General features: G+C 55.0%; 1 protein-coding gene across 3 annotated transcripts in view; it reads right to left on the minus strand.

Annotated features, from left to right (window-relative positions):
- Positions 1–90: 90 nt before the first annotated feature.
- TSPAN11 (tetraspanin 11) overlaps positions 91–14775 on the minus strand; it is a 62187-nt gene continuing 47502 nt past the window's right edge. For all 3 annotated transcript variants that reach the window (XM_011979558.1, XM_011979560.1, XM_011979561.1), the window contains 5 exons: positions 13701–13775; positions 12659–12763; positions 9642–9800; positions 9183–9269; positions 91–535 (listed from right to left, as the gene is read on the minus strand). In XM_011979558.1, coding sequence (XP_011834948.1) covers positions 476–535; positions 9183–9269; positions 9642–9800; positions 12659–12763; positions 13701–13775 — 486 coding nt within the window. In that variant the 3' untranslated portion in view covers positions 91–475. The remainder of the gene's footprint in view (positions 536–9182; positions 9270–9641; positions 9801–12658; positions 12764–13700; positions 13776–14775) is intronic.

Genomic DNA, 14775 nt, shown 5'->3' on the forward strand with positions numbered 1-14775 from the left:
TGGGGGTGGGGGGGAGTCAGCCCTCCCTGCCCCACCCATGCATTTTTCAGAAACAACAAGGTCAGGGCTTCTGAGCATGGGTGGGGAAAGCCCCTGCTGAATGCAGGAGCGCCGGGGTTCCTGGGTTTTCTGCCCATTGTTCCAGGTTCAGGGGTTGGGAGGGAGCAGAGAACTCAACTGCCACCATCCCGTAGTCCACGGGTGCCCCTGTGCCTGGTGAGGGGCTCTGGTTGTCTCCTGAAAGGATCATTTCCCTGCCCATGATCTGGCCATGGGGGCTGAAAATGGAGGAGAGGGGGCCGAGGGTCCCTGCCTGGGTGGGCACAGTAGAAGCTATGGTCTCAGGCACTTGGTGGATTTGCAGGAGCTGGGCACAAAAGAGGGGGCATCTATGGCCCTAGTGGAGCTGGCCTTGCAGATGGCATGTGGCCACCTGTCGTCCTGTGGGGCAGTTGGAAGAGGAGGTGGTTGGCCATTAGTAAAAATGCCGCTGGAGCCTCCGGTGCAAGCAGCAGGTGAGAACCATCCCGCAGATCTGCCAGGTGGAGAGAGCAGAGGAGCAAAGAGAAATCAGAACTCATGGAAGCTGCTGACCCCCAGGGCCCTGGAGCAGTGCTGCTCACTTGAATCCCCTGGGGCCTGGACAAAGGGCAGATTCCTGCTCAAAAGGTCAGGGTGGGGCCTGAGATTCTCCATTTCTGACAAGCTCCCAGGTGATGGCGGTGTGCATGGGGGAACCACATTCTGCCATCTACTATCCAAGAGCAGGGCTTTAAACACTTTAATGGGCATGAATCATTTGGGGACCTCTTTATTACAATTCTGCAGGCCTGGTGGCAGCCTGAGGGTCTGCATTCCTCGCAAGCTCCCAGTTGATGCTGCTGGTCTGTGGTCCTAGATCTCCAGAGACGGCCTGATTTAATTAGGCCCTGAGAGTAACATTTCCACTCCCTCACCAGAGCTGTCTGAAGTGGACTGTCTCTCTAGGAAAGAGTCTGCCTGCGTTTTGCTGTCCTTGGACTCCAGAGCAAAACTCAGGTCCATCTTCGATGCTCTGGCTGGTGTACAGGAACCATGGGGGAAACTGAGACTCTGGGAGGAGCCCGCTGAGCTGTCACCTGGTCAGTCAGCATAAAATGATAAGAGCTGGTGAGCTCACCCTGTCAATCAGTGTAGAATGCAGCACCAAGCCCAGGCCCTGGGAGTCCTGTCTGCCAGCCCTTCTGTCGGTATTCACAGGCTAAACAAGAAGGGGCTGGATCATCTGGTCCAAAGCAGACACAGGCCTGGGAGGATCACCCTGCACACTCCTTCTCACTTCTCCCACTTCCAGAATGCAGAGGAGCTTTATTCTCCCTCCTTGCTCTTCATGGCCCCCCTCTGCCTTCTTCCTCCTCTTCGTCTCCTCCCTCCCACCCAAGGACGCATTGAGGGTAATGTGATTATGATCCTGATAATGACGATGGCATGTTGTTGGATCTTGGCTGTCTGCACACAGGAGGGGGCACTGGACTACAGCAGCCCCATGACTGTTCCATGGTACCTGGGGTGAAGGTGGCTCCCTTAAGTATTGAAACAGTGTCCTGACTTTGCTAGCAGCTGCTGCTGCCCTGACCTTGCTGGTGCAAACCTGGACGCAGGTGGAGCTCTATCCAGAGGGAGGAGAGCAGGCTGGTGGAGATGTGTGTGTCCCGTACCCAGTCTCTGACAGGCTAGCTGGGGGAGGTAGTATGGAAGGGGTCCATCTCCTTCCCCTCCTTCCTCCTCTCCATCCCTCCCAACCTGGAGGACACTGTGGAGCCTGAACACTGCTTTCAGCCTGCAGACTTGGTGTTAATCCACCTGGGGCCTCAGGCTGAAAGGCGGCTTAGGAGGTTATCTCATCTCCCGCTAGCTTTACGCAGGCAGCTGTCATGCCGTTCCACCCGTGCAGGTGTCCCTACCTCATGGTTTGATGATTTTCCTGTGGGGTTTTCTGGATCTTTCTTATCTGTGCTAAGAGGGAGGCCAGAAGGGAGCTGTTTGGCTGGCACGGGTGTGTGCTGGAAACCATGTCTGCATTGCCTGCGGTGTACGTCTCCTGCTGGGGGAGGGCTGGAGGGGCCGTGCTCCCGGGCAGACAGGGTCCTGCATGAGCTGGGTGTTCCCAGGGAGCCTCCCAGGACAGGCACAGTAAGGGGCAGAGGTGTGTGGGCCAGATTCTCATCACTGCGTCCACATGCACACACACACACGTGCACACCATGCCGAAGCATGTGGAGGGGTACAGGATGCCACTCAGTCTGGTTCCTGAATAAGCATTGCCATCTCCCTCCTGACAGAGGACACTGAGACACCATCACGGATGGCTCCTGCAGCCAGCAGGGGGCATGCAGAGACAACACGAGGCCAGCTAACCGCAGGCGCTGGAGGTGGCAGATGGGGTTGGGCTCAGCTTGGAGGCCCAGCCACAGGGTGCCTGGTGCTGTCTTCCGGCAGCTGCCTGTGTGTGACACCTGGCCACACATGCGACATTTTTCACAGGGAGGCCGTCCTGCCTTCAGCTTCCTCTGAGGCTTCTGAGTCAGCACCTGGCTGTCAGCAGAGAGCATGACGGAAGGGCCAGGGAGCGTCCAGGAAGTCATTCCAAAATGATCGTACGGTTTCCCTTTTAATGACCTGCAGATCCCAGTCTTGACTGTCTTGTGAGTTTTCTATGCTCTGAGACACGTTTGCATTTGCAAGGTGAGCATGTTGGAGGTGGGCTAGGTTCTACTCGAGGCTACACCAGTGGCCTGTGTCATCTTGGGTACAGTTACCTCCCTCTCTGAGCCTCAAATCCCCCTCCGCCAATAGGAAAATATCCAGTCTGTACACTGGTTTAGGGTCTTCCTTGGCGAGATTCTTTAAAAACTAGAATAACAGAAACCAACAGCACAACACCCAGTCCTTTCAACACCCCAATCCTTTGAGAGGCCAGGCAGGGTAAAGACCCCCGCTCCCCACCTGCAAGCCAGGGCTTTGCACATGCCATTCCCTCACCCTGGCTCTTTCCCCTCTATCGGGCTTCTTCAGGACTTAATGAGATATCACTTCCTCCAGGAAGCCTTCCCTGACCTCCCATGACTGGTTAGGGCCACTGATGTTTGCTTCCTAAACCCCAGGGCTCCTGCTAACACAGCACTTAGCACTGCACTGTGACTGCCACATACTTATCTGTCCCCTTCCTTCAAGTAAAATCTCCCTGGAAGAAGGGACGGTACCCTGCCTGCAATGGGGCCCGGGCACTGGGCACAGCTCCTGGCACACAGAAGCTCTGTTCCAAAGTAAACACAGCCTCCTCTGCCAGCTGCCTGGGCGGAGGCTCCTAGGACGCTGATGTGAGGAGGGCTGCAGGAAAAGGCCTGGGCTACTGTGACATTTTCAGTGAAATGTTCCCCAGCCAGAATATTCTAGAAATTAGCTTCTAAAATTACCTCAAAGTGGAGTGCCTTCAGAGTCTACCCACAAGAGGGGAAGCTGGTGCAGAGGAAGCAGGCCTGTGAGCTGGAGGCCTGACCAGCTCTGCCACAGCGGCTGTCACCTTCAGCAGGTGACTTTCTGGTGAGGCTTCATGCCTTCACATGTGTATGAATGAGATGAGCCCAGGGACTCTGAACCCTAAATGCACGTTTGACCCAGCTGGGAGGCTTAAAAATACCTGTGCACAGACCCCAGCCCAGACAATCCAAGCCAGTCTGTGGAGAGGGGACCAGAGCAATGTGTTTTGTTTGTTTTGTTTTGTTTTAGACCGAGTTTTGCTCTGTCACCCAGGCTGGAGTGTAGTGGCACAATCTTGGCTCACTGCAACTTCCGTCTCCCTGGTTCAAGGGATTCTCCTGCCTCAGCCTCCCAAGTAGCTGCGATTACAGGTGCATACCACCATGCGCAGCTAATTTTTTATATTTTTAGCAGAGACGGGGTTTCACCGTGTTAGCCAGGATGGTCTCGATCTCCTGACCTGTGATCCGCCCGTCTCGGCCTCCCAAAGTGCTGGGATTACAGGCGTGAGCCACTGCGCCTGGCCGCAATGGTATTTAAAAACCCGATTCTAGCATGCAACCAGGACCGGTGGCACTGGTCCAGGGAGTCTGTAAGGCCTTTCCAGGCGGAAGAGTCTGATCAGGGAGTACCTCAGCGCTGTGATGATCCTGTCCAGGTCTGAAACTGCCTCTGGTGTGCCGCTCCATGACTGACGTGGGTGAGAAGCCTGGGAGGTCTCTGCTGAGGGGATAGGTGCACTCCCAGAATGCAGAACCTCAGCGTGGAGGGGCCTCTGCCCCTCCTCTCTGCAGGGGATCCTCCCTTCAGCATCCCTGCCCCCAGCCTCTGCCCCAACCTGCAGCCACAGGGAGTTTAGTACTCTGCAAGGGCCACTGTTTAGCAATTCAAATTGTTAAAAAGTTATTGAATGTGTCTCCTTGAAACTAATTCCACCTACTGTTCCCCTTCTGCCCTCTGGAACCTCCCAGGAACAGTCCCTCCGTTCCCCACATGACTGCCTTGGGCATTTCAAGACCACGAGGGTGCTGCGTCTGCTCCCCATCTCCTGACCTCTCACACACCTGACTTCCGGGCCCCACACACCCCTTGCCACTCCCTCTGCATCTGGCCACACAGTGGCATCACTAGAGCGCTTCACGAACACACTGATGCCCAGGTGCCAGCCCCAGACCATTTTGTTTCATTTTGCTGTGGGTAGCCCAGGTCTGGGGTAGCTTTGTTTTGTTTTTGTTTTGTTTTGTTTGAGATGGAGTCTGTCACCCTAGAGTGTAGTGGCGCGATCTCGTCTCACCGCAACCTCCGCCTCCTGGGTTCAAGCATTTCTCCTGCCTCAGTCTCCTGATTAGCTGGGATTACAGGTGCATGCCTCCACGCCCGGCTAATTTTTGCATTTTTACTAGAGATGGGGTTTCACCATGTTGGCCAGGATGGTCTTGATCTCTTGACTTTGTGATCCGCCCGCCTCGGCCTCCCAAAGTGCTGGGATGACAGGCCTGGGGTAGTTTTAAAGCTTGTCAGGTGATCCCAATGTGCAGCCGAGGTTGAGGTCCCTGCCTTGGGGGCTCTGTGGAGGTCTGCTCCTACCCGGAGGGTGGCCTGAGCTGGCACCGCCCACACCCTGGCTCTCTCCACGATTTCTACCAGTGCCGTTCCAGGCCACATCTTTGGGGGCAGCACCCTATCATGTAACTCAGGCAGATGCCCTCTCTCTGTTACAGGCTTAAATGCAAAACAAAACAAAGCTCAAGTGCAAGGACTTTAACTCTGTGAAGTGTTTCAGCCTTCATTTCAGCACATCTTCACATCCAACAAGCTCTTTTTTCAATACTAGCTTTATCATACAACAGACCGGAAACGCTAGGTAAATAGTTTAGCATGCTTCCTGGGTCTTTGTTGAGGTCACCAAGAAAAATGAAGAGACAGGTCTGAGGCTGAAGGGCCACAGCCCACTCCTGGAGACTTTTTGCCAAGCTGACGTCAACTCTCTCATCTCCCTCTCACAGCGTGGTCAGTCAGCCTGCCCTGATTTCTCCTGAGCAGACAAGTGCCTGGTCCACATGTCCACAAGGCAACAAGTGATGCACTGCCAAATACCTCGCTGAAATCAAGGTGTGCTCCCTGCGTTAAATATTCTGTTTAGTTTTTAGTGTTCACAAATCATCTGCTTTGACACTCCAGGTATTGCAGGACATCAGTCTCAAGGTCACTGGTTCCTAAGATGAGAACTTCACTGAAAAATCATAGAACGCTAGATGCAGAAGGTCCACAAAATAGGCTAGACCCACAGTTTGCAAGCTGTATTGGAAACCCTTGCGTAGCTCAGGGCCACCAAGGGCTGTGAGGGGAGGTCATGATGCTAGGCTTGTGTCTGCCTGGAACAGCTCCACCTCCTATGGTTTATGTACTGGGCTCCTACGTAAGATTTCCATTGAAAAGAGGATGCTGCTGCTTTAAAAAGGCTCACAAATATCCAATCTGTCCATTTTACAGGTAAGGACACTAAGGGTTCAGAGAGGGAATGAGATTTCCCTGAGGTCACACAGCAAGAGGTGGGGCTATGTTTAGAAATCAGGCCTTGTAACTCCCAAGCAAGATTTCTTGCAGTAGCTGGGGGCTGGGGAACATTATGACACCATGTTGGGCTGATATTTCCCGAGCCTTGGGGGTCTTGGAAGTGCCAGGCTGGGCATGTAGGGGAGATAAATGCCTGGTGTCTGCTCACTGGGAGGGAAACTGTGACCCTGGGGAAGAGACTGGTATGAGCCCTTTCTCAAGGCTTATGACCCACCTAGGACTTGAGCAGTGTAGTGCCCAGCGTCGGCTGGCAGAGGGAGCTCTAACCCGAGGCTTGGCTGCTGCAGGGCTGGCTCAGTGGGCCACAGCGGAGAAAACTGGGCAAGAGGTTGAGAGCCACCAAAAGCCATTCCACAGCAACGGCGAAGGAACACAGGCTGCGCAGTGGGGGTTGTGAGTGGGCAGGAGGCGTGGCAGGCCTGCAGGTCCACTGCTCAACAACCCGACCTTTTCAACATCAGACCTCCACCAGTATGGTCTACCTTGACGGCCGGCTCTGGGCATCCGCAGCCCCACTCCCTGCCCTCGGCCTCACTGACCTCGTCTGCAGCTTCTACAGGTTCTTGAGGCCAGAGAGGTGAGGAAGAAATAGACAGAGTGGCCCAGGCCTGGTCAGTGTCCATACAGAGCAGGACCCCTCAGCACCTGGAGTTCACAGGTTTCTGGAAAGTTCAGCTGCTCTGTGCTGCTGAGCATCCCTTCCCCTGTTCCCACTGACGACTTCCCTGGGGTTCAGCACAGGGGACAGGAGGCCTGCCCTGGGGAAGTGCAATAGAGGGGCAATGCTCACGCTACCTGGGCTCCCTGGCCTTGCAGCTGAGTGAGGATGACGAGGAGCAGGCTGGTCTGGCCAAGGAACAAGAGCTTTTTTTGAGAGATGATGTGCTTATGCAGAAATCACAGAAATGATGGGTATCATTTATTGAACACCTGCTATCTGCTCAGCCATGAGCTGAGTGACTTACATGGATATCGCTATTTCCCACCACCAGGCAGCAGATAAGGTATAACTAGCCCCATTTTACAAATGAGTAACTGAGGCTCAGAGATGAAAGAACTGGCCCTAGGTCACACAGTTGTAGGTGGCAGAACCAAGATGGGTGTCCCTCCAGAGGCGATGGACCCTCCTCCCAGTGTGTTAGGCTGCAGCTAGGCCCTCCAGGCCCACAGATGATGTGGGTAGGTGGCACCATGGTCTCCAAGGACCCTGCACTGGAAGTCTCTCCAAGCCAGTCAAGGGCACTGTCCCCTGCTCTCTTTCCCACAGACCTCTGTGTCATGGTAGGGAGTTCGGGAAAGCAAAGAACCAAAGCCAGGAGACCTGGGTGCTGGTTCAGGGTGTGAGGCCCTGGGTAACTCACCTCTCTGGGTCTCAACTTTCTGATCTGTAAAATGTGGAGAGCAGCTGGGTGCCATGGCTCATGCCTGTAATCCCAGCACTTTGGGAGACCGAGGTGGGCAGATCACCTGAGGTCAAGAGTTGGAGACCAGCCTGGCCAACATGATGAAACCTCAGCCTCTGCTAAAAATACAAAACTAGCCAGCATGGTGGCGTGCGCCTGTAATCCCAGCTACTTGGGAGGCTGAGGCAGGAGAATCGCTTGAACCTGGGAGGTGGAGGTTGCAATGAGCTGAGATTGCCCTCCAGCCTGGGCAACAGATTGAGACTCTGTCGCAAAAAAAAAAAAAAAAAAGCGAAGAACACTACTTCTTTTCTGGCCTGAGTCTCAGGCTGTTGTGTGGGCCCAATGAGAGGAAGTATCAGAAATCCTCTGAAGTCTACAGAAAACTGGAGAAAGACAGTTTCCACTTCTGGAGGCCTTCCTATGTGCCAGGTACTTCGTAAGTGGGTCACAGGCATCGCCTCATTCAAGAGCTGGGGAAATGGTCCACATTTTGCAGATGAAGAAGTCAATGGACAGGGAAGTTAAATAGCTCAAGGTTATCTAGGAGCAAAGCCAGGACTGGACCCGGGCCTTCTGAGACCAAACCCTCTGCTCCTCCCTTTCTCTAGATGGTGCTTAACCCCGGAGTGGGAAGGGCTGCGCAGGACAGCAGGACTCCTAGAAGGACAGCCCACACTCAGCTCCTGCTGAGCTGAAGCAGCCATGTACATGAGGTGGGGACTGCAGGGGCCCTTGCTGCTGAGGAGGCCTTCCTGGCTCCCCCGCTTCGGACCTTTGACTAGAGCAACCTGAGAGAGTCACCCTGACTTCCTAGGTAGCAGCTAGGGGAGAGGGTACAGGGAGAAATGGGAGCCAAGGACATTGCTCATCCTAAGAGAGACAGCTGGATGAGGGCGCACACACACACACACACGGTCACCAACCTGGACGCCAAAATCCATGGAAGCTCAATTCCTGATATAAAATGGTGCAATATTTGCATATAACCTGTGCACATTCTCCCCTATATAATACCTGAACCTCATCTCTAGACTACTTATACTACCTCATACAGTGTAAATGCTATGTAAATAGTCGGTATATTGCATTATTCAGGCAATGGTGCCAAGGTTTGTTCAGTACAGATGCAATCATCCATTTTTTGGAATATTTTTGATCTACGGTTGGTTGAATTCATGGATGCAGAACCCATGGACATGGAGGACTGACTATACACACACAACACACATGCACACACAAAGGAATGAATGCAGATACATGCACACTCACACACACATGCACAAGCACCCCTGAACACATATACATGCATACAACCCCGACCACATGGACCCAGAAGCATGCAGACACACGTACCACAGATGGCTTGCACACTCGCCCCTCCGTGCACACACATGGGGTGCATGCACATACCTGAGCCCACACTCACACTCCTCCCAGGTCCCTGTTCCCGACAAGTTCATGTTGTCCCCCAGCTATTTTCCTTCATGTTCTCTGGGGGAGATACTGACCGTGGGATTCAGCCTTGGTTGCAGAGGGAGGGGGAGAGAAGAAGAGAGCAGGGTAGGGTACGGGTGTGCAAAGGGTCGGTTATTTCAGCCCAGGTGGTTACTGAAGACCTGTGTCAATGCGAGAGGGGTTCAGAGCCCTTCCACCCCTGCCCGTCCCTGCACTGCAACTCACCTGCAGGCAGGCCACCCCGATGCCCACAGCCCCCATGAGCAGCAGGTGGTCGGCCAGGAACTGCTCCAGCTTGGTGAGGCAGCCTCCCTGTAAGAGAAGGGCAGGTGACGCGGCCATGGCCCAGGAGCAGGCGCGGGTGGGGAGGGAGGGCGGGCTGTCACTGCCGCAGAGGCTGAGGACAAGCCAGAGGACTCACAGGCTGGACCCAGCCTTGAACTGCCCACAGGCTACTTGAGTGGACCCAGGGGCATGCCGTGGTGTCCTAGACTCTCCGGTATGAGCTGCTTGTCCCAGGGCTTTGTAGAGACTCTGGAAAGCCCCAGGCACTGTGGGCTCGTGGTCAAGGAGCACATGTGTCCTGCTTTCCCACACCCACTTGCCTGATCCAGCCTTTCTGGGGCTCCTGAACGGCCAGGCCGGGGCCCTCTCCTCACCCCCAGCTTGAGCTTGGGTGCTCACCTCCACCTTATAGATGTTGGAGGGGTGGGCCCGCTGGCCGCAGCGCGTCACCACTGTCTTGCAGCAGCTGTCGGGCACCCGGCGGCCCTCGGCCTCCCGCGACAGGATGTACGTGCTGTGCTGCCAGTCGGCTGAGCTGTTGCTTCCACAGCACTTGAACTGGAGGCAGAGGCAGAGGCTGGAGGTGAGAGGCCTGCGTAGGGTTCCAGGCTGCAGGACACATTATTCAAATACTAACCCAACCCCTACTTGTCTATCTGAACCATGGTTAGTTAGTATGTGTATAATGTGTTTTCCCTTCCCATACTTTGAGAAGAGAGCTGGTCACTCCAGGGCCCTTCTCAGACTCAGTGCTGAACTGCCTGCAGGACACCTGCTTCCCAGCTTTTTAGCCACCCAAGTCCTTCAAGGAGGCTATGCTAGGTGTCTTGGGGGCAGGCCGGGTCTGCAAGGTGGGTCCCCAGAGAGTGAGGCTGTGGACCACTACTAGGTGGCAGAGCCCAGGGTGGGGACAAAACCACAAGGCAGGGGAGTTTCCTGGTCACCCAGGGGTCAGGGTGTGGGGACAGGGATCTAGCCTGGCCAGAGGCTCCCAGGCCCCCATTCAGGCTTTGAAGTCTCAGAGCCCCAGATCTGCCCATGGCACTGGGAGACCAGTGTCAACCAGAGGGGCTGTCATGAGTGCTAAGACCTGGGGTCATCTGCACCACCCCAGGGCAGGAAAGCGCCCACCCAGATATAAAATGATTCCAAGACAGCGGACATTGGTTGCTTCTCGCCTTTCCCAGTTACGGCACTGAGATTCAAAGTTCCCACACGGGACAGAGAGCAGGGCTGCTGTGAGGCTGCTGCTGGTGTGTGGCTGGAGATGGGGGGTGGAGGTACGTTTAGTCCAGCTACCAAGAGTTTGCTAGGCAGCTACTATGTGCCTGGAGTGAAGCAACCTGAGTAAGGCATGGGGCCTACCCTTGGGTAGCTTAGCATCCACTGTTGCATAGTAGGAGATGATAGAAGCTTGTGTGAGGCACAGAGGCTCTGTCCAGGGCCAGGAACAATCCACAGGGACAAACAGGGGCCCCAGGAGCTGAGGAGAGCATGACAGCACACAGACAGAGCAGGGACTGGCACAGTGTGCAGGAGTCACGTGGGAACTGCACATTCCGCGTGACTGCCTGTCTGTGCTGGTGCCGCCTGATGGCTGTCATTTGTAAAATGCGGACAACAAAAGTACCTCCATGCCATGCTGTTGTGAGGACTGACAGAGGTGATTCACATAAAGCACCTAGAAGAGAGCCCGGCGCTGAGTCAGTGGTGAAGGAGAGACACCTGCTTCCAGCATCACGCTTGTGTGAATACAGCTTCGTGTGTCTCTGTCATTTACATCCACGTGGTGGTGGATGCTGGCCTGGGTGCTGGCCCTGGCTCTGCAGCCACTGCTTTCTTGGGCTCAGTCTCCTGCCTGAGATGTGGTCTGGGGTTCTAAGTGTTCCCGGCTTGTGTGAGGGCCATGTCCGCACGCATAGACACCCTGCAAGTCTTCGTCAGCGACACAGCCTTCGCTCTCAGCTGTGCCTTTCCTTATCTGCCCCTGGCCCTGACCTGCCGCTTCCACCCTCTTCACTTAAGCAAACCCTGCCTCTGCCCCATGAAGTCCTCCCTACCTTGGCTGCTCTCTCTTCTGAGGCTCCTGCCTCTTCTGAAGGTGGCCCAGCCTTGCACTGCCTGCACATTGCCTGCTGTGTGTCCAGCTTCCCCGAGGGCAGGGATCCTGTCCTATTCCTCTTTGTCTAGCACAGTTCCTCACAGGTGAGGCCCAGTGAGTGGAGTGCACACTTAGTTTCGCACAGGGCTGGCCAGCAGTGTGTGCTGCCTCCTCCTGGTCCTGAGCTAAGCCCGTGGGGTGCGAGTGTGCCTGTGGGTGTGTACTTGTGTGTACATGCATGTCCCAGGCCACTACTTCAGAGAAGAGACTATTCTCTGCAGCACCCAGTGGGAGCTGGTCCTGAGTCTTGGGGAGATGGGGAGGGGCCTTCCAGTTGATCCATGACGCCCCTGGGGCTCAGAGCTCCCCACATCTACTTCCTCTACTTGCCTGATGTTCCCTGGGGCCAAGAGCAAGGCCTCAGGTCCAGAGGGTGGGGGTGGGGAGTGGGGTGGCAGAGAGAAAGGGGACCAGAGTGGGCAGATGGGACTGCTTTGAATTTTCTGACATGGACACATTCGGATCCTAGAGCAGCGCTGTCCAGGAGAACTTTCTGCAATGAAGGCAGCGTCCTACATCTGTGCTGTCTGATCGGAGCTCACTAGACACATGGGCTAATGAGCACGAGAAATGCAGTTGGTATGACTAAGGAATTGAATGCTGTATTTAATTGAGCTGGAAATAGCCACATGTGGGTGGTGGCTGCCATATTGGACAGGACAGCTCTGAGGTCCATTTGCCCATCGTTTATGTCTGGTCAGGCCGGTGGGTGTCCCTGGAGGGATTTGCTGCGTCTCTTCCTGGAAAGGAGAAAACCTTTCTGTCCCTGATGGCTCACACTGGAGGGTTCCTGTGGCAGCTTAACTGAAATCTCTCTGCTGGTTACAGCTCAGTCTTACGGAGCCGCAGTAGCCAGCCCCCCGGGGAAGGAGGAAGGCAGCCCCGTGGATAGAAGCAGCCTGGACAGGAGCTTCCTGGGCTGGATCCTGGCAGGAGACGGAGTTCTCCTGGCACAGCCGGCTTCCTGGCCACAGAGGCCCCAGAACGGGAAGGCAGTAGGGGTGGGGCCTGGAGGAGGTGGTCGGAATAGGAGAGGAACCGGGCTTCAGCAGGTACTTTTCATGGCAGTGGGGACATCTACGGATGTGACCATGTTTAATGCTCATATGCCCTAAAGAGGCTTCATTTTAAGGATGTGACATCTGAAGCTCAGAGAGGGTAAGTAACCTGCCTAGGGTCACCCAGACAGGAAAGAACAGTTAGGGTTTGAACGCATGTGGGCTTGGCCTTCAAGGCCATATGGGGCATGGCTTACATCCTGCTGGAGCCGGTCTACTGAGGCGGTGATCTGCGTGGCTCCAGGCTGCCCGTAGTTCTCAGCCAGAGTCTGGTTCAAGTGCTGCTTCAGTTCATCACTCAGCTGAGGAGGGTAAGAGGGAAGGTGCCATCAGCAGGACCAGCCCCATCCCCGCCCTGGCCCCAGGCCTACTCACAACCCCCCCACCCCCCAGCTAATTCTAGAACACTGTGGACTGTGGATGGTGTGATGCAGAGGTTTCTCAGCAGTGTAAGGGACCATCAGCCAGAGACAGCGCAGAAGACAGCTATGGAGAGGAAGATACCAAAACTGGGCCCCCACTTAGGGCAGAGGTGTGATGGGCAGAGCTGAGAGAGGCTGGGGAGACAGCTCAGGTAAAGGGTCACATCCAGAAGCTGGTGGGAGGCGGTGGTGAGGCCAGACACAGGGTGCTTTGAAACGTCTGTTGATCTTAACTGTGATCATGAGGTGATATTGAAAGTATTTATAATTGTTACCCTCTGGGCATCATATCAGCACTGGCTGGAAACCACCAGCAGGGTCGTACTGTCTCTACCAACCAAACATTACCCTGGTCATGACCTCAAATTCCCGATTCAGCGGGCTCAAGGGTGGGAGTGGATGGGACTGACTCTGGGACTCACTCCATCCTTTTTCAATCCAGGCAGGCAAGGCCTGATCCTGTTTCAGGGTCTGGCATGTGACCCTGGCCCAGGCCTTTTTTCTTGGATGTCTCTGACAGATGGATTCATCCTCTAGACCATCCTTGGAAGGGGAGAGGGATGACCCAATGTCCCACGGGAAACCCCCGTCCCCTGCTCCCACATGGAAGACATCAGCATCCACACATGGAGGACAGAATTGCTGGAGCCGGGACCAGCAGCTGGGATGCAGATGTGTAGGAGGATTGCCAGGGCCTGGGAAACAGGACCACCCCTGCGCCCGCCTCAGCTTCCCTCATCACAATGCAAACCTCCCTACCCACATTGCTTCTTCAGGGGCACTGACAGAGGATGCAGGAGGAGGAAACGTCACTCACCCTTCGGTAATACACATGGGCCAGGACTCCCGCCACCAGCTCAACCAGGAAGATGATGAGCAACAGGCAGAAATACTAGGAGCAAGGAGAGAGGACGGTCACCACCGGGATCAGGATGCTGCTATGACAAACGTTTCCCCACAGTGGTGGGGGTGGTAGAGATACCTGCTGGGACCCCTATCATCCAGACCATCTTCCTCCTGGATGTACCAGTCTCACTGGCTGCCAGTACCAAGTTCCCCACTTACTCCTTCCCTCCTTGGTCTGCTGACAATTCAGTAATGCATCTACCCATCCAATATGTATTCAATACCTGCTATATGCCAGATGCCAGGTAGCGTAAGACAACTGTTGCTCTCAGAGTTATTGATGGTGGGAAGACAGATGAGTGACTGCAATGCTGTGTTATAAATGTAAGTATGGGGTAAGCTCTAGAAATGGTGGGAGACTCCTGGTAGGGTGGGCAGTCAGAGAAGGCTTCCTAGAGGTGGTGACACCTAAGTAACATCTTTAAGGACTGAGTAGGCATTTGCTAAGTGAAGGAGGGAAGCACATTCCAGAAAGAGGGGAGAACAAGTGAGAAGCCATGGGGCATTTGTGTTCAGGGAGTGGACAGTACCCTTGTAGTTGCAGTGCAGGGACCAGGGTGGACTGTGACAACCAAGGCTCAGGAAAAACCAAATCAGAGATCCAGGGGAAGGCGATTCCTGTGCTGTCTTTCAGCCCTGATGCCCATTTCCTGTTCTTCATGGCCCTGCAGGGTTCTCATTCCCCTCACCACTGCTCTTCCCACCTCCCAGGCCTGCTGAGGCTGCTGGCTTCCCAGCCCTGCACTCAGTGTGACCTGTAGAAGGACATGGGTGCTGCTTCCTTCTCACTCCCACCTGGCTTGCACAGTCAGGGGGAGCTCCTGAGACCCTGCTCGACCAATTCTGCTTGCAGGAGCCAACAGGCCTAGAAGGCATGTTGGGCCTCCCTCTCTCCCAACCCTGGAGGAGCGGGGAGAGGGGGATGAAGCTGGCTACAGGCAGCCATGGAGCTCCCAGGCAGGGACAAGAGAAGAGAAGGGAGGAGA

This window comes from Mandrillus leucophaeus, unplaced genomic scaffold (genome assembly GCF_000951045.1).
Source record: "Mandrillus leucophaeus isolate KB7577 unplaced genomic scaffold, Mleu.le_1.0 Scaffold203, whole genome shotgun sequence".
Classification (NCBI taxonomy): domain Eukaryota; kingdom Metazoa; phylum Chordata; class Mammalia; order Primates; family Cercopithecidae; genus Mandrillus; species Mandrillus leucophaeus.